Source organism: Desmodus rotundus, chromosome 10 (assembly GCF_022682495.2).
Source record: "Desmodus rotundus isolate HL8 chromosome 10, HLdesRot8A.1, whole genome shotgun sequence".
Lineage (NCBI taxonomy): Eukaryota > Metazoa > Chordata > Mammalia > Chiroptera > Phyllostomidae > Desmodus > Desmodus rotundus.
In genome coordinates this window covers 108799823-108824354 of record NC_071396.1, presented here as the reverse complement: position 1 = coordinate 108824354, position 24532 = coordinate 108799823, and the positions used below count along the sequence as shown (strand labels likewise).

Here is a 24532-nt window from a genome sequence, read left to right as displayed (position 1 = left end):
AAATGAGACACGAAATCACCCCTGTATTAAATGTAGAGTGGTGAAAAAAACGTAGGTGTGCATGAAGGGGTGCTGAGGTTCAGTGTTTCTATTTGTATCTCTTCTGTGTTTCAGTAGTTCTGCTCTGTCCTGATTCCATTAGGGTACAGTCAGAATACATTACAACCCAATAAAAAACTACGGTCAGGCCCTGGCTGGGCCGCTCAGTTGGTTAGAGCGTCGTCCCGATACACCAAGGTTGCAGGTGAAGCTCCAGCCGGGGCACGCACAAGAAGTAACCGACGACGGCATAAATAAGTGGAACAACGGATCTCTCTCTCTCTCCCTCCCTCTCTCGAATCAATAAAAATACTTTTAAAAAATGGTCAGAGGCCCTTGTCCTCTGCTTAAATCAATTGCCTCAATAGAGTAGGAGAATAAAATAAATCACCACTCTCAAAGTATCACTAACAAGTTTCTATCTGTATCTATCTATATGTTATCTACCTGCCTGAATATTTACCTCTCTCTCTCTCTATTCATATAATATAACCATAAAATGAGGGGGTATATAAAATTGTAAAATATATTGCTTTAAGAAGTATATAATACAAAAATAAACAAAGTATAGTGAAATGTGATTTACATGGAATACATTTTATATTTATCTGACCTGTAGTAATTAATCTATTTTTGTTACATAAAACACCAAACAACCAAAAATATGGTATCAAGGCCATATAAGTAAATCGTTTATCACAACTGATAAGATATTTCAAGCCCCTAACTTTGGTTGAAATCAGTATTAGTGAGATAAACCATGGAGTTTTCTAATTAGGTATTGACTGTATTTTATGGTGTAAGTCAGTATAGTCCTCCAATGAATCTCTGGGAACGTTTTAAGAAAGTCCAATGCATTCTGGTGTCTCTTGTTGAATGCATACGGCGTTATTGCTGAAGCTGTGCACCAGCCTAAGTCTGAGGTCTCCTTTCAGAGAAGGGTTTCTGTGCACTACCACGAAAACAAGAGTCTTGTATTCCTGGAATTATAGACCAAACTCTTGTCAACAACCAGTGTTATCATTATGTCGGTTCCCACCCATTTCCAGCTTATTTGTATTGGCATCTCGCTTCCTTTTTGCTTAGATATTTGTTTCCTCATTCAAATGTTCCATGGTTTGGGCTTATTCTATTGGATATCAGTATTTACTATATATGTTTACATTTAAATAAAAACAACCTTACTTTAAAACTGTGCTTTCCAATTATTCCTTATCAAGCAAAATTAGTTAATCATACAAGATCACGACAAGATCAGGCGATCTTAGTGTGTCGTTTGGGCAATTGTGGAGGGAGGCAAAAGAACGAGGCAGGTATCCTCTTTCTGATTCATGAAATTGTCAAAACAATCCTCCTTCCTTTTCCTGTTGAAAAAAAAATACGACAGGCCTTAAACGGAGTCACTTGGGCTAAACTCCCCGCACAAAAATGAGATTCACTGCCTAGCCTAATTGTAGCTCCAACCTCCCTCTGGAGTGTAATTGCTTACCCTGCTAGTCTGGAATTTCCTGGTCAGCACCAGTGAGGTCATCTACTGAAGAGACCCGTTTGTCCCTCGCCTGGAGTAATCTTTTCTTTTGTTTATGGCTTCCTTGTCCCCCTGCGCCCATTGCCTTTGAAAACCTTTTCAGAAGCTCTTTAGAGGTCCCTTCTATTTGCTGGATGGGAGGCTGCCTGAATCATGAATCACTGAATACAGTCAATTGTATATTCAAATTTACTCCTCTGAATTTTTAACTGTATTCAATTTTTTTTATACAAGTAAGTAATACAAAAAGATAAAAAGTACCTGCTAAAAACACAGGTAGTCAAGTTGGCCGTAAGAGCATTTATTTAAAATATTAAATGCAATTACCTTTAGTAAGTGACTAAAATTGTTCTGTTTTTTCTTGAGTGTATCGTTAATGGAGTCAGATAGTTCTTGTAGAGTTCTTTCAATTTTTTAAAAATGTTTAGTTCTCTTTCCTCCTCCACCTGAAGCATTCCCAGATTTCTGTTTTCGAGCTTGCTCACTCTCCCCGCGTCTGGGCCGCTCTACCCCCCGTGCTTCCCATGCACACCTCCTCCCGTCCACTGAGTTCTCCAGCTCCACAATATCCGGTTCTCTTCGAAGCTCCAATCTGTTCTGTAAAGTGCTCCTTCGGTTCATTAATTTGATTCCCGGGCTCACTTTCTGAGTTTTCTTGTACCTCACTGAGTTTCTTCATTGACCATAACCTTGAATTCACTGTCATTTGAATCAGTCTTCCGTGACTTTGGGGTTGGTTTCTGGAGACTTGTCATTTTCTTCCTGTGTTGGCATGTGAACTTGGCTATTCGTGGTACTTGGTGGATCGTCCTCCTGCCTGCACATTTGAGGAAGTGAACTGCTTTGTCGTTTAGATACCGTGTGGATCCGAACAATTCTGCAGGTTGATAATTTTGTTTTCCAGCACGTGGTGATACAGTGCAAGGTTTTATTTTCTCTGACCGTTGCCACTTGCACATGCTGGTTCCTGTGGGGAGGGGGTGTCACTGGGATTGTGGAAATTGATGACTAGATGACTGGGGTGGTGGGTCCCTGCTGTGTCCAAGTCACCTCGGTCTCAGGGCACCACCACGGTGGGGGGGGGTGGGATGTGCTGACACAGTGTGGGGGTGCACCCCAAATCCTCCACCACCACCACATGAGCTGGCGCCCAGGTGGGCACCAAACTGTGTGTGAGAACACCATCCCTTCCCCGTCCTTCCCACCATCCTGCCCTCCCTACACGGTCCAAGATGCCCACCTCCCGATGCGTGGATCACTCAGGCAAGCGCTGAGCGGAGGAAACTTTGTTGGATTGTAGATGCCCAACTTGTAACTTTAAGGGGAGATACAGAAGGGCCTTATCACTCCACCATGATGCTGATGTTACTCCTCAGAATGTATCTTTAATCATGAATTCTCACTGATGAAATTCTACGAGTCTAGGTTTGAAACCATGGCAAGGAAATATTACTTTAAAAATACACTACTCCGTTTATAACAGAATTTCTTCATCATAACACTTAGTATTGTTAATATGAGCAAAAGCAGAAGTAGAAGAGGAACAAATACCCAACATGCCTAACTATCATACATTGTACATCTGGTCGTTCCTCCCCCAGGTATTTACTGGAATCTACTAGTTCAAGCCCACTGTGCTCAGTGAGTGCCAGCTGGGTGAGCGTTGTCAGCTGTGTGTGTTAGCCTGTTTTCCTCTGCTCCTGCTTCTTCCAGTCTCGGCGGGCTGTCAAGTCAGCTGCTTGCCACGGAGAGTTTTTCTGAAGGATAAGATTATTCGTTTGGGGGCAAAGGGAAGGAATAGGAAAAGAACTGCCAAAGCTGCGGTTTCTGCTCTTGTTGATGAAATACCTGTTATGTAACAATCTGATTAACCTGGAGAGCCACCCCGTGATGGTTAACCGTTTATCATTAGGAAAATCACAGAAATTAAATTATTTACACTTATCTCCTTCTGTCTGCCCCCGCCCATCGCCACACTCTGCAACCAAATGGTGTCTACATCCAGGCTTTGGCTAAACCTTAAAACTGCTGTGAGTAGGTTTATGTAGCATTTTATTACGGAGCCTGGGGTCAGCCTCCTGAACTTACACTGAACCCTGTTATGGACTAAAAGATGCTAAGAGAGACATCCTTTGTAAAACACAGCGGGAGACAGGCCCTGGCATTAACTGCCTTAGCTTCTGATAATATGCATTGGATCGTGTTTTCGCCAAGCGCTTGTGCCCTATCCGGTCCTCAGCCCTTGGTGATTTCTGAAATAACTTTTGTCGCGAGTCTGAAATGATAGCTTTCAAAAAGCCACCGTCAACCTCGGCGCCCCCGCAGTGGGCAGTGACAGCTGATAAATGGAAATGGAGGAAAGGCCAGCGATGAGAATACACAGAGATTTGCATGGCTCTCGGCCCACCTGGAGGGAGCCCCTGGTGGCACGGCTGACCACCACCACGTTACTTGCCTTGCAAGCTGTAGATCTCCCCGACGCTGTTCTGACGGGTGATGTGGTGCCAGTACGCGCTCCGAGGAAGAGAGATTGATTTGGATAGTGTCATGGGTTCGGTCAGGCTTGTCTGCAGCTGGAAGAGAGAGAAAATAGTCTTAGGCTTGCTTTCGAATATTAAACTGAAATCCGCTCTTTTCAAAGTTGGGGGTGAAATGTGGGTGATGTATAATCCGATAGAATCCCTGACTGAGCTGCTGTTGAAGGGTGACTTTTTTAAAGAGGTAAAACCATGACTGGAAAAATAGGAAGTGAACGCTCGGAAATGGTGTAATCCCACTTGTTAATTAAGAAGCGAACAGAAAGACGGCACTGCTGATCCCAAGTTGGTTTCAAAGGACGTATCACCGATCAGCAATGCTGGTTCATAGCCACAGAAATAACCAACTGTATCATTCCACTAGGAGAATTTATTTGCATTTCTATGACAAGCTTCTGATGATTAATTCAATTTTAAAATAGCTCAAAAATGGAGGTAGAAGCTCCTTCTGAAACAGATACGCCAACTGTGGTCAACCCAGGACCCCATTTCTTTTGCACCCCCTTCCCGGTCTTTCGGTTCCGCCCAACAGCACCCCCCGTCCTAACTCAATGCCTCTTTCTTGAACAGACCATGGACTTTGGCCCTTGATACCACCTTGTGTATTAAAAAAGTGTTTTCCCTGAGAGGCTCTGTGACAACACTGTGGCGTATTTTGTTACTGGAAACATAAAGTTAAGGTGAGCTGGAGAGACCCACACCTCACACTGGGTGCCCAGGCCTACGGTTAGTGCAGAGTGGAATATTTAACACTGCGTTTTCAAGAAGACAGTTTATTTTTATTGAGTCACACCCGGGTAAAAAGAAAGACAAACACTCAGCAACCGTTTTATCTGGTCTCGGTACACATTTCTCTGATGCCACCTGAGCAAAAGTTCGCTTTCTCACAGACAATGGGTAATCCGCGAATTAATAAAATCTCAAATTCCCCCCTTGTTTAACACCTGACTTTTGGCAAAACTGGGAGGTGTAAAGATCAGCACAGTCAAGTGCAGCCTTCGAGCCCCTTGGCCGGCTGCATGCGCACTTTCTGCATGCGCACTGGGGGCTTCCACCCCCAATTCCTCCACAGTTCTGCATCAGGAGTTAACCCCTTCATAGAAGATGCTGTAAGCAAAGTACCTGAGATGATATGGCAGGACCTGGAACACATGTCAAAATAAGAGTGTTTCCATTTTAAGAGAATCAGAAGGCAAAGGGCTTAAAGCATACTTATTTCGTTTTATTATTATTTTTTAATTGACCTTGGAGAGAGAGAAGAAGGGAAAGGAAGGGAGGCAGAGACAGAGAAACATCGATTTGTTGTTCCACTTGCTTATGCCTTCATTTGTTGCTTCTTGTCTGTGCCCTGACTGGGGATCGAACCCACAAGCTGGCATATTGGGGACGATACTGTACCCAACTGGCTACCTGGCCAGGGCCTTGATTTTAGTTTTTCAGTAGTGAGGCATTTCCAGGACTGCTGTGTCTTGCCACAGAAGTACTCTACTCAGTGCTTTTAAAAGTCTGGCCCCCGTGAAGGTATTTTTTAAGAGATTGCTCTGAAGAGCAACATTGCAACAAATTTTGATATTTTCAAACTTTGCTACATTTCGGAGTTTTCCTCCTTATTATGAAAATGGGTGTACTAACTGCACCCACATGCCACGGTTGGTAGGGAGGGAGGGTGAGGGAGAAGCTTACTTTCCGGGTCACCCCAGAATCTCTGTGATGCTTGTCACCCTGGACGTTTCTAGTCTGACCCAAACCAGAGGGTTGGAGAGCTTGCGAGAGGGCTGTGCATGCTGACATCCAAATGACCTTCAAGCACAAGCCATCATCCCACTGCGGAAGGGGATGGAAGCAGAGGCTCATTCTAAGAAATCTTCTCTGGGACCAAAGGGCTTTCCTCTCTAAAGCCAATTCCTCATGTGAGGCATAAACTGAATTAAACACATAAATCTTTAATTAGTGTCAGCAATGCCCATTAATAACGTCAACTAATCCATGAAATGAATCTCATATTAATCCCACTCTGTCTACTCTTAAATCCTTTTTATAATTTATTATACTTTGTTTACTACTTAGCATACAGTAGATCATCAGTGGTAAATTCATCTTCCCCAAAGTTGATGAAAGTGCTTTTCCTTCTTCTCCTTCTTCTTTTTTTTTTTTTTCATTCTCGGAAACATAACAGTTGCTAAGTCTAGGAACCCTTGGTTACCAGGCAAAGTTATCACACTACTGTGTGGATTATATTCTCCTTCATTTTTTCCACACTCCCCCCACCCCTGCTCTGCAACCCCTACCTCTGAGATTTGGGATTTTAACTTCATTTGGAGAGCACATATTTTTCAGTTTTTCTTTTCTTTTTTGAAAAACACATGTACTTTATTTTTATTTTATTTTTTATTTTTAGAGAGAGGGGAAGAGAGGGAGTGGAAGAGGGAGAGAAACATTGATGTGAGAGAGAAACACCAATTGGTTGGCTCCCGCACCTACCCTGACTGGGAACCGAACCCACCACCTAGGCATCTGTTCTGACTAGTATTCAAACAGGCAACATTTTACTTTGCAGAACATCACCCACACCTGTCAGAGCTCAGTTTTTCTTATATATTATATTTTGCTCTTATCCTAATTAATCTTCACCTTCTGTTTTTCTTAAGTTGTTTTCTTTTTTATTTTCTATCTTTTCTTTTTTTCCTTTTTCCCTCCGGCATATTATAATTTGCAACAATATAATATTGTAGTTTGAGAGGACCTCTGCTGCCCAGAAGAAGCAGGGAGGGCCTGCTGACTGTGTGAGTTTTGTGAAGGGACTGCCTGCCAGCAAGCACCTCTTCCTGCTTTTAACCGAAAAAAAATTATCCAGGCGACCTTATGCCTTTTGCAATTTTCTTGTACTGTTTTGAGATTCCGCCTCCCCCTGTGATAAACATTAATGCTAATTTGTGTTTACCCACATAAAATTCATCTGCATAAAAAATGTTAACAAATTAATTCTCCTTTTGCTCTGTACCTTCCTAATTATTGCCTCGAAAATTGAAAATGATATTAGCACTGGAGACGCAAGCCCGCACAATCAAGAGAGGAAAATAATTAGCATTTATAAATTAGCATTTCTGAGTCATTCTCTGTGCCTGGCAGTGTGCAAACAGGTATCATGTGTCACCTCACTTAATACCCACATAAACTGTCAGCGAAGACAAGAGAAATGAGGCTCAGAGAGATAACCTGTTTTGTCCGTGGTGACACAGCCTGTGAGTGATGTCTCTGAGGCCTCCAAGACCGCGATGTTATTCCCTCTTCCCCATAACTCACTGTAAGAGAGACCATTGGACCCCTTGTCTTCCTCGAGCAGAGGAGATGAGAATTACTCCTCTTGGGCCTATTCCTCGTGACCGAGGCAGGAAGGAGAGCGAATCTCTTCTCTGCTGGGCACAGCACAAGCACAGGGAGTTGGAGACTGGCCAGCCCGCGGCTGTGCTGAATGCGGACCTGTTATCAAATGCTAGCTGCATACTTGCCCAGTTCAGCTGACCTCTGGCAAAGCCCCTATATCTGTTCTTAAGGCTTCATTTTTCCTTATCTCTCAACTGGAGTTAATACAACCCACCTTAAGGGCTGTAAATATTTTACGAGATGATGCTTTTGGAGTGAAAGCACCGTGTTTATCATATCTGAGTGCTCAGTGAGGGTTGCTGCCTCATCATTGCTCCCAGTGCATGGGGAGGTGGCTCAGACCAGAGGTGTCCATGCAAGTATGTGGTCAAGGCATGGCAATCTGTCCCAAATGAGTGACCATGGACATGACAATGAAGGCAGAGGCATGCACTTGGATCTAAGTCTACACCCTTAATAGAAGTATGAATATGAGTCTGAATGAGGAGGATGGGCAGGTGGGACACACACGGGAGACAGGTGTGCAATGCTGATAGGAGGGGTTGTGTGTGTGTGTGCGTGCACATCCTCACACCTGCACACATGCATAGTATATGCTGGGAAGGAACAGTCCCATTCTTTCTGAGTGGTGGAGTTACGAAATGCCACATTGGGTGGGTGTGTCAGCATGCCCCTGGGTAGGTCTGAGACAAGAGGGACTGGGCAGGAATGTACACTGTCCTTTAAAAACACCCCAAAAATATACACAGGGTTAGGAAACAGGCTCATGTATGTCAGGGTAAGAAAAAATGTGGCGCTGATTAGTATGGAAATGCTGAATTCGAGTTGAGAACACTGAGTTTTCTTTGTTCTTAGAAAAGAGCTTGTGACACTTGAAAACTGTGTAGAAGTGAACCCCTGGAGGTGTTTCGCCAGCCAAGCTCGGTGCTGTTTGGCTTCGTGCAAAGCGGCCTGTGGAGTGGGCAGGTTCATGGGCAATTGGTTTCTCACAGACTTGACTTAATTTTCAATAGGGGATATCTCACATTTAATCTTCCATTTTATTCAAGATAAATGGAAAGGAATTAGAAGACACTTTGCTTAGATTGCACCAGGCTAACAAATAAAATGAAGTTTATACGGACACTTAATGGCAGCTGCTAGGTGGGGTATTATTTCCATTAGACTTGAAAAAAATGAATGTTATTATTATATATTTTAAACCACACATTGGCCAGATTTTAAGGAAAAAGAACATGATGTGAATAAAATCCCTGCTATGATACTGTGTTGCAGCGCTGCTTATTAGAAGGCTTACATACAGCCTTCTCCCCGTTTCCCTCACATTTGAGCATCGATGCAGAGATGTGCGTATTTCTTTGTGTTTGTTTAGAGGCCACATTTTCTGTGGGGCTCTGAAACCGGAACAATAGGAAGCGAACTGATTGATTAGGATCATGGGCCCAATTTCATTATGGACTATGATGGTTTGTTCTCATTGACCTGGGCGTGATTTATTAATCAGCATCTACCAGTCAGGAAAGTGAAATTCTTTAATCAGAGTCTATCAGTCAGGAAAGTGAAATTTTACAATTATGTGAATGGCAGTTCCCAGCAGGGAACTGGTCATTGTCAATAATAATGGAGGCTCTTGGCTTATGGTTAATAATTGATAATATTGAGCAATAAATAGGTCCGTGCATAGAACTTTGAAGAATGAATTAATTAGCAGATATTCCTGTATATTAGATATTACATAACCACTTGTAATCACAAATCACACGTTTAAACTTTTCCTAGAATTTCTCGAATGTGTATAAAGAATAGCTAGAAGAGAGACTGCAAAACGTGGTAACGTTTTCCTGTGCGCTCTCCGTGGACTGCTGTGCTTCCAGATTCTGCACATTTTCAGCGTGAGAAAACTTGGTAGTATTTTTTCATAGCCGATAGGGATTCCTGGAAAATGTGGGTATGGAGAATGCTTGCACAGCAAAGGAAGTCAAACTGCCGAGGATACAGCCCATTCTGGAAGGCTTTCTCATTCCTTCAAAAATTACAAATGGGCACACGGCGTTCACGGTCATACTTGAAAGGAATTGAAAACTATTATTTAGCTACCGATGGGCATAACATTTTAGTGTCTTCAGAATATGTCTCATAACAAGTATTAGGCACTCTAAGATGCCATCAGTTGAAAGACAACATAATTTTATGTCACGCCATGAATGAGTAGTGCTGCTAATTAAACTGCCACTCACATTGGACTTGAGAGGTGTTCAAATGTGAAAAAAAATTGTGCGTTTTGGAATTGATGCAATATAATAGTATTTCCCTGTTCAGGGAACTATTTAGACAACAATTATTTCGCAGGCTGGTAGTAATCAATACGTGAGTAAATTTTATGTTCACGTATAAATCTGGAAGAGCAAATTTACTTAACTTTGAGTTGCTATTTGAGTGAGTTTTACATACAGAAAGCTCCATCCTTTCTCGCTTCTGGGCCTTCTCCACTTCGCCTTCACTGAGATGAATGTGGCATTGGACAGGTTTCCATGCCAGTGTGGTGGATGGCAGAGGAAGATAATGCTGCCTCTTTGTCAGAAATTTCTTTTCATTTTAAGTTATAAATGAAAACAAGGTGATTCGCTTTTGAATGATTATCATTCAAAAGAACAGGAATGATCTCTGTGAATGGAAACAAATTTTAGAGGTGTTGTTTGTTTGAATACCTAGCTTTACTAACATCCTCAAATATTTGAATCTTAGTGCTCTCTCAGAAATAGTTTAAAATTTATCACTGTGACTTAATTCTCCAGTGCATTTTGTAACAGCATGGATGGACCTGGAGAAAATTATTCTAAGCTACTCAGTGAAAGAAAAATACCACATGATCTCACCTATATGTGGAATCTGATGAATACAGTAAACTAAAGAACAAAGACAGTAACACAAGCTTAAATACATAGAACAGACTGGCAGCTGCCAGAAAGGAGGGGTGTGGGATGAAAAATGATGAAGGGATTAACCAAAGAACATTTATGCTCAATTCATAGACACAGACAACAAGATGGGGATTGGCTTGGGGTGAGGAAAGGGTGATGTTGGGTTAGGGAGGGGAAGGGGAGAAAAAATGGGAACAACTGTAACAGCTCAAACAATAAAAAATAAAAAAAATGGGATTATTGTGACTATAAAAAATAAGAAAATAAAATTTATCACCTTGACTTAATTTTCCAATTCACCCCCCCCCCCCCCCCCCCACACACACAAAATGAAACTTTCTTTAAAATGAGACCGGTTTGGGATTAGTGAGTAAAGAAAATTGAGAGACTACTGAAGATTGCTTCCCTTTTTTTATCACGGTCATTTTCCATTTCCCGGCTGGACACAGGCGTGAGCAGCCAGAGGGGAAGGCTGTCTTCTTGGACTGCAGAGATCATTCCCTGTGGAGGGGGCCTGAGGACCTCCAATAAGATGACGATCCAAGAAACCAGTCGGGCTCCGTTGTCACAACCACATGAAGAAGCCCAACTACTGTTGTTAGTCTCAATGGTCAAAATTTTGTGATGCTGATATCCTACCCATCTGACTAAATTGGGTGTGATAAACTTTGGATATTTTAAGGAGTGAAAGGACGTGAGCTAATCTTACTTGGGGTAGTATTAACTGTTTGACCCCATGGAATTCTGGGCCACTTGGGGAGGAAGGAGCTTTCTTGCTCTTCTCTTGCAGTCCCTACACCACCGTGCAGAGTTCTGAGCACAGAGTAAGCACGAGGCGACCTGTGAATGGCTGGCAAATAGCTATCCTCTCTTAGACACTTCCTAATTGAATCAGTTAATATTAATTAATTCTTTCAACTCCTTTTCTAGTGAAGGAAACCAAAGTCTACACTTTCAAAAGCCTTACCAACTCTGTGATTCTTTTCATCCACTATTCTGCCGGGCAAATGTGCTGCTTTTCTAAATATTAGATTCTTCAAGCAAGAAAAGAAATATCGCCTAACTCGGATCACGGTGACATATCAAAATATGTTTATCTATGTGCTCCCCTAGGAGGAAGGTAATGAACAAGGGAAAAACAAGGATTTACAAACATACGATGTAAAAAGATTATGTTGAATTATTTCTCTTATAATTAAGAAATGGTTGTTGAGACATTATTTCTCAAGTTTATCTATAAAGCCAGTAACACTCCGGAATCACTTTGAAAGGACGCAAGTAAATGTTTCATTCAGTTGCCTGAACAATTATGTTTGGGGCATTCATTGCTTATACAGCTCAATTATAATTTAATCTTGTAAAACCTTTTTAATCACATTAAAATACATAAACATTTTCTATCTGATCAATATTAATCTTCCGAGGCCAATGAACAATGTCATTGTCTTATTTGTATGAGATACATAATGAATGAAATGAAACATTTTCACATCCTAGACAGGTTTTTTGGTACTTTCCAACTCCCTCGTTACATTTTTGTCTGGTTTACAGCACAGACCTTCATTTTATTTAAGTAAGCAAATGAAGAGTTATTGCTTCATGAATATGAAGAGGGTATTTAAATACTATTTCACTCTTGTTAGAATTTGTTTTTTAGAAGAAGTTAGTACATGTAAAAGCATTTTCTTAAAAGGAAAGAAAAACCTATATATTGGAGCCCTGGAAACCTTTGCTTACGGCTGTAGAATCTGAGGAATTGGGGCAGTTTTCAAGTTGTATACCTTGCCCTCTAAAAAGCATCATTAATTCAATTTTCTCTGAAGGATGGACCAGACCTGGAGCTATTTATTAGCATTAACCTTCAGAAAAAGCTTGGTTGTGTGATCATTTTTGAAATTAAACCAAATTCTCCACTTAACATGTATGTACAAGTTGATGGAATCTTTGAGTTGTGATTTCTAGAAACATTTGGATTCTCCGTTGAGCTGTACTGAGGCTGCTATTTCAACACCTGCCCCACTTCCTCTGCTACCTCCGAGTGCCCGTCTCCATGTGTCCCCTCCAGCTTTTAGATGGCCTGAGACCTGAGACAGTGGGCCAACTGAGCACCTCAGACCCCTCCCAGTGATGGCTCGGCTCCATTCCCCGGATGCACCCTCAGAGGGCCAGGACGTGGCAACACACAACAGCATCAGCAGCATATGCTGCTTGAATTCTGTTTTCCAAATTTTTTGGCACAAGATTGCTAGCCGTACGTGAAAGGGATTGAAGGATATTATGTAGCCATCTTTAGGAATAACAATGTAGTATCTTCACAAACACTGCAAATCTTACAAATATTCAAAATCACTCCTACAGATGGCTCACCATCATATTAATGAACATTTTGTGGTACTTTCTATGTGCCAGGTTTATTCTCAGTAGCATACGTATATATATACACACACACATGCATAAATGCAGATACCCCATAGCAACCAAACAAATAGAACCACTATATCTTCACTTTACAGGTAAAGGAAAACAAGACATTCATAGGTCAGATGACTTTCCCAAGGTTACACAGTGAGTAAGTGGTGGAATTGGGGACCCAGAACACAAGCTGAATGCGCTCCCTTATGGTGGCCAATTACAGTGGTGTGAAAAAGCTCTTGGAATGTCCTGCATGCAAATATAATTTAAATGACTTATGAGCACTTTGCCTGTTTGAAACAAGTATAAGTAAAGAAGAACTACAGCTGTTAACTAGCAGAAAGTGACATCACAATTACTAATTTTGGTTGCCAATCATTTGGTTGTCAATTGCAAATATGGACTGATAAGGAATGTGCAAGATTCTGAAATAATGTAAAATTTTTTGGCAGGTATATTAAGCCACTAGAAAAATGTCATATTAATTAGATCATTGCTACAATGGTTTAAATTTAACTCAAATCTAGAAGACCAGGTCATCCCAACCTCCTATTAATGTATCTAATTAATCCCATGGTCATATTAATAATCCTACTAATGTTCAAGCTACTCATTCTCCCCTGTGGAAGGCCAAATGTCCTGTGTAAGCCTACATTGTGCTTGTCACCCTTTGGTGTTAAGAAAGCTCTTTAAACCACGTCCTAGACAGAGAGATAAAATCACGCATGCAGTATTGAGAAAATTAAACATATGTTAAGAATAACATGAGATCATTTGCTGAACTACTTCTTTGATTTTTATGTTTAAAATGTATATGATTGAGAAATTTTAAAATCAAAACTACTATAATGCTAGATATAGAAGTCTATAGTCTTAAACTAGAAGAGAACCATTGTTTCTTTTCTGATGAGCGACCCTATTTCCCAAAGCGCCACCTGCGCTCTCACAGGTAAAATCTCATGCATCTCTGAAAGTCCTGAAGAGATAAACAATATTTACCTCTGAAGATTGTAGCCACTAATCATCCCATTGTTTGCTTTTCCAAGTCAGTAATAAAGCTGATAATTTTTCCAGCTACATGTGTAATTTACTACTGCAGATTTTTTACTAAATTGTTTCTTAGCTGGACCCCGAAACTGCAGGTAGTATGGTTCTGGATAGGATAGGACAGGGTAGTAGATAGGCAATTAATTCTCTTGGTAAACAACAGAAGCTCCTTCTGCAAGCATTTTATTATTGGCTCTGCAACACACTGCAAGACAGAGAAGTTTCGAAAATGCTAGGATAAAGACAAAAAGAAAAGTGGACTCCTTTCTGGTGGTTAATACATTTTACTGGGCCTGCATTTGAATTTCTGATTGTCCAGCTGTATGTGGAGCTATGCAGAGGACTTGGCTTCTTATTTCATTCTCTGTGCAACAGGTCACACATAGGTTGATACACAGAGTACAGGGTTCTGTCTTAGTCACCACAAATAGCTTCTTTTCTCAGCAGCTGAATGGGGAATTAGGAAGATGAGATTCTGTAACTGGGATCAGCTCTTGGGGCCTGGGTGGGGGTAGACACTGGGGCAGAGACACAGATGGACCCACATACACATGATGTGCATCAGAAGCTGTTCAGTTACCAAGGAAGGGGCCTTACCCGGGCCTTCTGCTCCATTTCTAGCATTAATCTTTCGTGTTGCTCAGCTATGGCCAGTGTCGCAGAATGGACCTTCTGATAGATCATCTCTCCTTCCCTTGTTTGAAAAGTGAATAGTCCTTCTCCCGTGTCACACATTCTGTGAGAACAGAGATGGAAAGAGATGGGTCTTCATGTGTTCAAGTGCGTAACAGTTCTCCATGTGAAAGATGCCCTTGCCCTGTGGTACCCTCCTCCTCGACTTACAGGAGTTAGTGAAGCAGATTCATCCTTGACCAAACCAACTGACCAACCCACCAGCTCACCAACCCATCTTTAAATGGCACGTGGGAACAGAACTAAGGGCAAAAACCCACGTACATTTGGATGTTTAGATGAAGTGTCCATGACAGTGTGAAAGAACAGGTTGAAGTATCTGGGGTTATTGCAATGCGTGAAGAATAAAAACAAATCATTATTTTTACAGGGTTTTCACATTTGTGATATCGCAGTGCTACCTCCTATGACCTGGTAGCTCTTGAAAATAGAGGAACTTAAGAAAAATCTGCAATTATACACTCACTGCGGTAGTGACCAATGAGGAGACTATAAAATTTAATTTATGAATTTGCACACACAGCCTGAAGCTTTCATTTAAACTGAGTAATCCTTATGTAAAGCTGGGTATAGCCTAGGAAGCCACATGGCATGAAAGAGACTGTCTTTTACTTGGTTTGAACTTTGGCTCTGCCACTTACCTGCAGTGAGACCTTGGGCAAGTGAACTAACTTGCTGTACCTCCCTTCCCATCTCTAACATGAGAACAACATGAGTCCCCGTCTCAGAAGATCTGTGTGACAGTTAAAACGCTTGATATACAAAATATCTGTAGTGTTGCCTAGCACATACCAAATGCTCAAAAATGGTAGCTATTCCTGTCTCACCACAGATAAAATACGGAGCTAATCTCAGTATCCACTATAGAGAAATGCTTGGCTTAATTATAATTTTTTTATCAGATGGACTATTATGCAACTATTTCTGTGTTATGTCTAAGAGCATATAATACATTAGAAATTCTTATTACATAAATTCAAGAGGAAAATCAGCACACAAATTTTTTTCAATTATTTTTATTGGCATAAAACCAGTGACAATTTGTTAGGCAACAGGACTACAGCTAAGTTTTATTAACAAAGAATAATTCTACAATGGAAAATATTTGAAATTACTATTTTAGGCCAGCTTTGAAACATAACTGGAGGCCTTGAGAAGAACTCATTACCAATCTAATATCACCACTCAGACATGGGACAGCCACTGAACTGCCGTGTGGCTGGTTTTCAGGTTATAACATCAAAAGGTTTGTCCAAGACATTCATGCGGCCAAACTGTCTTCCAGCACCAAGAGGATTTCAGGTTCTTCGTTATGATTCTCCAAGGAGTTTTCAGTAGAAAAGAAACACCTCAAGAGGCTACAGACACTCCAGAGGCTCTGATGGTTATCCCTCCGGGCCACATGGGGCCAGCACTTAGCTTCTGCAAAAGAGATCTTAATAAGATCCACCCAGCGTGAAATGGAAAGTCTGGGGGAAATGAAGACTTTTCACAAAGTGAAACCGATGCGCTTGCTCCTTGGATTGCGAGGCAGAGTGAGGCAGCCCAGCGGCAGGAGCAGGAAAACCAGGGAGATGCAGGGAGCACATTTTGTCTGAGGTTGAGCTTTGTTCGTTGTCACCTGAAAAACGCTGCCTGTGAGCCTTTGGAGGTGACAGGATGGGTACACAAGTTGTCACTTCAGACTCAGGCACTGACAGGCACAGGTCTGACACCCGCTTCCGGGGCCGCAGCTCTGTCCAGGGAGGGAGTCTGAGAGCCTGCAGGGGTTGTTTCCAGCCTCCGATGTAAAAAGCGACAGTAAACGTCATCCTGTGATCAGGATTAAGGCAGGAAACAGTCGGCGTTATGAAGCAAAGGCATTTCAGGTGGAGGTGCACTTTCTTCAAGGTAGGTACCTAACTAATGCCAGGCTGAAGGCAAAACCCTTCCAAAACGAGGGCAAAGTAAAGTGGAATGTAAACTGTAATTAAAAAAATTTTTTAAAAAGAAAAATTCTTTGGTCAAATTGGTTCATCTTTATGACTTTTGTCAGCAGGGTTGTCACAAACCATTTAGGTTTCCTGTTTCCTGTTTGAAACCCGTTCTTTGGTGAGGAACAGATATGGAGACTTTTTTTCTTGTATGTCTGAACAGCTTACTGGTAGCCAGACAGCACTAGAGAAGATCGTCAAGGCACAGATGTCCTAATCTTGACGGCCGTGTCTCCTTGGTATGCCCCGTGTGGCCCACAGGCAAGCACCCCCCGCCACCCCTGCCGCCACCCAGACGCGGAAACAGATCCTCCGTTGGCAGCATCCCTGGCAATTCCTGCGCACACTCGAGCTGAAGGGTGCTGACCTGGAGAACCCTTTCCATGGGTCGCTGCTTCACTAAAGGGGTCTGAGCAATGACACTTCGGACCCAAATGAGGACAGATTAGAAACCGCAGCTGAAGACCTTGATGTAAAACTGAGGGCTAGAAAGAAAGAAACATGACAAAAAGAGCAAAAAAACTAAAAGAATCCTTCCTTTCCTTACGTTGGGACATCCAAGACAGAGCTGCTCGTTACATCTGACTGTGTGAACGGGGGCACATCACCACCACACACAGCTTTCAGTTGCATTTATTTCCAGAAATGAGTGAAAGTATGTCTGTCCTGACTCCAAGCTAGAATTCTTTTGAAATTTATAGACAATTACAGAAATGCCATCTATCTTTATATTTCACAAGGTGCTTACACAAAATGACTACATTTTCCTATCTAAAACGAAATGTTAAAGAAATCTATAAAGTCCCTTTCAGCTTTAAGGCCTAGGGCCTCCTAAAAAATCTAAGAAGTAGGTGGGACCAACACACTTATTTCTAGGTTTTTTTTTTTTTTTTTTTGACTTTGTAATATTAGGGACATCAGATAGCAAGGAATCAAAAGACTAAGGGCCCAGATTTCCACCATGATGTCACAGCCTATCACATCCACTGAGCAAATATTTGTCACATTCTGTAGGCGGGGTAGGGTCTTGAGCATGGGGGTGCAAAGCAGGGACCCCCAGCTCTCTGAGCCTCCCTGGGAGTGGGGGAGGTTAGCACTGTTTGAATAATGACAAGCTTGTTGAGGTCAGTGTCCCAGGGAGAAGGGCCGAGAGGAAGGCGATGGTGCCTGAGTTGAGCAAAGAATACCACCCACTGACCCCTCCCCTATAGAACAGGGGCAACGGGACTTTGTCTTGCGATTGTTCTTTGAAACAGACGATGTCAGATGTGTGACAGCAACAAGGGGAGGATTCATTCGGCAGGCCAGGTTGGTCAAACCCTGCACACGTTTGGCACAGTTCCTTGGTTGACTGGTAAAATGCAACCTCCAAGCCTCTGGAACATTCAGCCTCATGAGAGTGTTTTTGGGGCCTGAGGCCTTGAACTCAGCTGTCCCTGTGGGACCAGGTACAGGGAAAGTCTGGTTTGCTTTACAGGAGGCTGAGGCCCATCATGAGGACATGGCCTGCCTGGGGGACTGACCTTCCGCAGAGCCTTGGGCCCCAAGGCTTGGTTGCCCACCCTTCCCATGGGTGGCCATGCAGCATTGCTGGGAGAACTGTGTCCCCCGATGTGACTGCACTGGCGGAGGGTGGGGGGCACTGGAAGTGTGATCTGGCCTTTCCTGGCCCGCCTGCCTGTGCCTTTTCCCTGTGCTGTTTCACTCTGCACCTTTCACCGTAATAAACCACAGCTGTGAGTCAAATCACATTTTTCTGAGTCTTTCTTGAGAATCATTGCGCCTAAGGGTGGTCTTGGGAGCCCGCCCCCCAACACAGCCGCATGTGGTAGGCTGTCGATATATTTTTGATATAAGAATCTAAAACATCCTAGTCTTTCCTCTAAATGGCCCTTTTTTCCAAATTCCATTCCTCTGGGGATCTTAAAGGGGTACCCTCTCTTTCCGCACTCCACCCCACTGACGGCTCACTTCCAGAATCAGTTGAACGATGGCACTGGCGGTCCCGTCTCTATTGTGTTGTAATGAAGAAGGAACAGCAGAGTCCCTGTGAATGCACTGTACTGGTCAAAGGGAACTGAACCGTCAGTGGGGTTCAGCATGCACACTTCCCACCTTCGCCTTCAAGGGGAGAAACGGCCTTGACGCGGGGACGCCTGGAGGCCGTTCCTCCGCAGACCAGCCCCTGCCCGCACCGGCTGGGCCTGCTCCACGCTGCCCATGTCTCTCGGCCGTGACTCTCCAACCCAGCCTCTTAGGGAGGGGTGGCTTCCAAATGCCAGATTTTCTTCCCAGTGACACACAGGAGAAATTTACCAAGTCAAACGTTAAAGAAACACTTTACTTTTAAAAAGTAAAAGTGGATACTGCAGAATCACTCCCCGCGGGTGTCTAGATAAACTCTCGCGCCAGACGAATTTGTAGACCTTCGGCGATTTTGTCCATCTGCGCAGCTGTGCGGTTTCCTTCTCGCCGAGCGCTCTGCGATTTTGTGTATATGTTTAATGACCAAATATTTATGCTCCCCGTACACAGACATTTTAAACTCTCAGCAATGGAGTGGAACGGGGGCACTTTCCTGAACCCCACTGGTATTTCGATTCAGTATTTAAAATTTAATGTTTAATTATAGAAAGTAATGAAATTCTTAAAAGCACAGCTTTTCTGCAGAGCAGTTAAAACCAATTAACACTTTTATTCTGTTAACAGTTTAATCTTTATTGTCATTTAACAATGCTAGCAGTTTACTATTTTTACAGCAGCCGTGAAAAGCCTGCGCTTTCTCCCTGAGAGCCCTGGTGAGTCAGACCTCGGTACATGGTCCCAACTGCAAGCAAAATGTGGAACCACATAGAAACTTTTCTTCAACATGACCTTTCCTCCTTTCTTTCCTTCTGTTGCAAACAGGCCTCACCCAGCACCCTGACTCACCCGCCCGCTGCCTCCTTCTCCCTGGCGGGTCCCCTCCCTGAATCATGAAGCCCTCAGGACAGCGAGGTTCTGATCAGCTTCCGATAATCTCAGCAACAGAGCCTCAGGTCTGCTGACCCCAGTTTCGTCAAACCAGAGATAACATCTAGGCCGCCCCTGTGTGTTACCTCCAGACCCAGAAAAGCACCAAAACCAGATGAAGCGAGGCCATGGCTGAAGTCAGGACCAGCTGTAAGGATCAACGACCCCCTACCCTATGGTCGACCAATCAGAGACCCGTGGCCCTGACCATGACCCTGACTCCCATAATCGCCATGGTGATGATTCCCCCCACCCCCACATCCCATCTCCTGGAAGCCACGGGAAGCCAGGTCCTGGAGCATCAGCTCCCCTGTCTCTGGGTGCGGGCTACTTCCTAGAAATAAACCCTCCCTTTCTCTGCTGCTAGTGCCCGTTCCTTTCTTACTGGGCTTTGCGATGCACTCGGGCAAATGGGCCCCTTCAGTCCCGTAACAAAAGCAACAGTGTGCATAGAAGTCCAGAAACAGGTACAACTTGTATGAGAGTCAAACAGTGGGATCTCGAGTCTGTGAGGGAAGCTGGACTCCTCAGTACCTGATCGGTATTGGTTTTGTAGTGTCTGAGAGCAAAAAATAGAGTAAAATGTAAAAGACAGAAACGTTTTTTTCTTTGGATGAACGACCCCACAGTGTTGGTGTATTGTTCTGAAAGGAGTGCACCAGTCACAAGGACGACAGAGAACCGATGTGTGCTTCTGGTCCCAGCTGATGGACCCTTGTCCCATTTTAAAATTGTGCGCCTGTCCTAGGAAGGAGCTCCAATGGAGACTCAAACCTCGTTTTCTGGGGAAAAGCTCATAACAAACCAAGTCAAGCGAAGGCTTACATTCTATCGCTTAGAAATTACACGTCTCTTTCAGAGTGAATTTGGCGGCCAAGATACGGTTGGACAGTTTTTATAGTTTAACATGCAAGTTAATTTAGTCACTGAATTAGAAAAGAAGAGTTATGCTTCTCTCCGCCATTCTGAGGGAAACCTGAAAATGAGGTCATTATATTCCCTCAGAGCAAAAGACCATGTAATCAGGGCTTAAAAATTACATTTTCATTCTCTTTTTGCATTAAATATAGTTAAGTAAGGTATTTTTATTATGTAAAATATACTTTCAGTGTCTCAGTCACTAGAGAAGAAAGTGTTTATAGTCAAAATAGAAAAGCAACTTAAGACTATACTTGATTTTACCTTAATTAAGGATTGCTTTTTCTTCTTAAGTTATACTCATTCATTCATTAACTTTTTTGGACACCTACCATATTTCAGGCACTGTATTAGTTTCTGGATAATATTTCTAAAAAACATTTAAAATAGAAATACATAAATGAACATCAACTTGTGAATTGCATATGCTCTTGTTATATATATATATATATATATATATCTTCTCTTTAAAAATTAATTGTAATTACTAAAAATTTAATTATAAATTCTTGTTCTATAAAATTACCGAAATGAGTAGATGGTTATATGAAACATATAACAATGTAATACATTTTGGAGATTAGGAACTATCGAGTTGTTTATCCTTACTGTGTAAAAATTTCCTCTAGAGCTTCTTGGTTGACAGACGACTCCGGTTGTAACTTGTAGTCTTCCGCTGCCATTCCCAAACCAGGCCGCCCCAACACGGCGCGGCACCAATCAGTCCAAGATCCTGAGGGCACCTACTGACTTGTATTACCAGAGATGTGGGCGTTTAAGCTACAGCTTTTTCATTTGTTTTGAGGCAGAAATTAAAACTTAGTGCCATGATGAAAAAATAAACCTGCTTCGCTTTTAGAAATGAAAGGATTTTAAATTCAATTTACCTAGATTTTTTTTCTCTTTTTAAAAATTTTTATTGTTATTCAATTACAGTTGTATGCCTTTAATTTACCTAGATTTTTTAATGATATCAAAGGTCATCATCCCAGGTGAGTAAATTTTAAACCTTAATTTTAAAACTTTATTTAACACTTTAAATTGTATTCCTTAAAATAATATAAAGTAATAATATGGCAAACATATCACTTGGACCACCTTAAAGTAGAAGCTAAGAAATGGAATCAATATTTCCCCATCATAAATAAAAGTATCAACCATTTTATACTACCCCTTGATATCTTTGACCTTAGGTATAAAATTTTAGTGCTCATCGAGGTTCATACTGATGCATTCTAGTCTAAAATTAATCAATCAGCTCTCTTCCCCCAGCTTCATCAGGTATAAACCTGTATTATAGTGCTTCTCAGGTCTTATCACCCTTATTTTAACATAGCTTCTTCCCGTTAGGTTTTTATCGCCTGAAAGCAGAGGTAGGTGGGGATGAAAAGAAAAATTAGAATGAGCGTTTAGAGATTAAACTGCTCAGTCACCAAGGGGGATGTTGCTATTTGAGACAGAAGAGGGGGTCCTACCCAGGAGCCGGCAGCAGTCACAGCAGACCACCAGATAGCAGGGGTACGGCTGGATAGGGAAAGGCTTAAAAGAATGGGTATGAGACACTGGGGGGAGAGAGGCACTAAGATACTTTGCTTGCTGGCACTTGTGTAGTTAGTCCCTGCTTCACGACTCCTCCTAAAAAGACCGGCACTAATGATGTGATGGATTTCAAGGCATTTTAGAATGGAATTTATATTTCTTTTGGGTGTCTGGTAAGGCTAAGTAAGTTTCTTCAAGAATTTCTGTCATAGAGGACAACTATAAATTATACCAACCAACCAACCAAACTCTTTCTGCCTGCACCTCTTTCTATCCTCCACCTGATCATTCCTGGCCTCTGCAATCACTTGAGGGTATGGGGTGAACTGATGTGTTTTATTTTGATTGGTGTTATTACTAAAGGACTTCTTGCCATTGTCAAAAAACCGCAGAGAGAGCCTACACCACAGAAGTATTCTTAGATGCTGAGCACAGAGGATGACAGGTCCTAGAACAGGCTCCCGTGACCTAGATTTCAGCCACTTCACAAGAGTTCCGTTGAAGAAAGGGTTGCTGGGACAGGCGGATGTGAGCACCAGAGTCCTTTCTGGCTGTGACTATTCACCACTGGAGTCAGGAGAGAGTGAGTCAGTAAACTCAGAACACTTTCTCAGGTGAGATTAATGCTCAGTAAGAAACTGGAGAAACATGATGATGAGGGAGAGAAGCAGCAAATTTAAGAAAAAGTTAAAAAACAAAAACATGCTTGGGAACGGTCAGCGAATCAAATGGAGATACAAATCAGCACGGATGCAGTTGAGAAAGTGATTACTCAAACAAGAGCACCTTTCAGGGAACAAGCTGTCTGTATCCCGAGGACAGAAAAGGCTGCAGGAGCCAGGAAGGAGGGAGTAAAGACCGGAGCAAGCAAGTGGTGATTCCAGTGGGAAGGGGGATGGGTGGAGGTGGAAGAGGGTATAGAAAGGATAAATGATAATGGAGAAAAAGACAATAAAACAAATAAAGTGAAATGGTTTTTAAAATAGAAATAAAATATAAAAATTATTTTCAGAGTTTCATCACCAGAGAATATTCTAGATGTTATCTCTGTTTGCTCATCCTGCCCACAGCCCTGGCTGCAGGCACTGACGCATTTCCCTGATAACTTGGGCTGCAGGTGGGTGAGAGCATCTGATTCTTTCTGATCCCTGGTGTAAGCTGTGAGTCTTGGGGGTAATACCATCAGTGTTGGATGTCAGGTGTGTGGGAGCGATGCAGGGAAGCTGAGCAGGTCTTGGTGAGGGTGTGCAGCCTCTTCCTGAGATTTTAGCTCTCTGGTCCATTTAACTGTCTGAGGCTGGGTATACTTTGTTTCACGTGTTTTGATTCCCTAAGATCTCAGGTAATGGAGACTGATCTCATAAACACTCTAGGTGGTCCTTCTGCACATTTAAATGTAAAACAAGTGCTTATAGAGCAAACCCAGGATGATTTCCTTCTCTACTGAATGCAGAGAGAACTAAGGACCACACCAAGCCTCTGCACGGGGCCAGATCTTCATTAGCTTGTGTATTCATTCAACAAACACTTCTCTCTCATTCCCTATAGGCAAGGCACTTGGCCTGACCAAGTCTGCGGCTATGTGGAGAGGGGTTTGACTTGGAAAGGCCACCTGAATACAATTCTGGAGCTTCTCCTGAGTGTTTTACACTCTCTCTACCACCTCTTTCTCATGTCTTCATACCTGGACCCAAATTAATTTCTTTCCTATTTCCAGAAATGTCTTCAATCACTAATTAAGTAAACACCTTCAAGAGAGTGGAGGGGCTGGTGGGAGAAATGAATTGATGCCATATGTAACTGAGAAGTAGTTACAGAAATAGTTTTGCTGTTCCGGGCAGGGCACTTTCATGTCTTCAGAAGGAAGACCATCTAATGTTGTTTGGTTTTGTCAGTCAGGGGGCTGCCTGAAGACAGGGGTTGTTTGGCGTGTCAGCAGGAGGAGGGGAGCTGCCATCGAAAACCCTAAGTGGCAGAGGATGCCGACTGCACATCCTGTGTCATTTTGGCAAGAGCTGGTTAAGGTGCCTCTGTGCTAATTTAACTGGTCCCACCTGGGCCCCCCAGACTCCCTCCTGGGGTGGCCAGGTGGAGGTGGGGAGAGGCGGTGTGCTCCTCCCGCCGCCATCCTGCCTCGTGATGAAATGCCATGGGAACATAAAGGCAGGACTTTCCTGGCATCTTTTCCACTGCTCTCAGCCCAGCACCAACTGTTGTAAGGAATGAAATAAAAATGCCAAAGGAAAGTAGTTGAGAGAAATTTACTCTTTTACCCTTGAGATCTAATGGGAATTCAAGCAGTATACATTTTATTTTATTTTTCTTAATGGTCAAAGCCCTTGGCTGCATATTGTAAACACCTACCATGGCTCAAGGCAATCTCAGTGAGAAATACTCCGTTCAGCATGCTAGTTGTTCAGGCTCCATGAGGTGCTCATTTAAAATGTTATCTTCTCAGGAATAAACAATCATTTGCTGCTCAATAATATCTACATGATGTCATTCTCCTTATTGCACAGAAGGATGGTA

General features: G+C 42.6%; 1 protein-coding gene across 2 annotated transcripts in view; it reads right to left on the bottom strand.

Moving 5' to 3' along the window:
• Window positions 1–24532, bottom strand: part of DOK6 (docking protein 6) — a 243176-nt gene that overhangs the window by 42229 nt on the left and 176415 nt on the right. For both annotated transcript variants that reach the window (XM_024580552.3, XM_053912854.1), the window contains 2 exons: window positions 14466–14604; window positions 4023–4140 (listed from right to left, as the gene is read on the bottom strand). In XM_024580552.3, the coding sequence (XP_024436320.1) occupies window positions 4023–4140; window positions 14466–14604 (257 nt within the window). The remainder of the gene's footprint in view (window positions 1–4022; window positions 4141–14465; window positions 14605–24532) is intronic.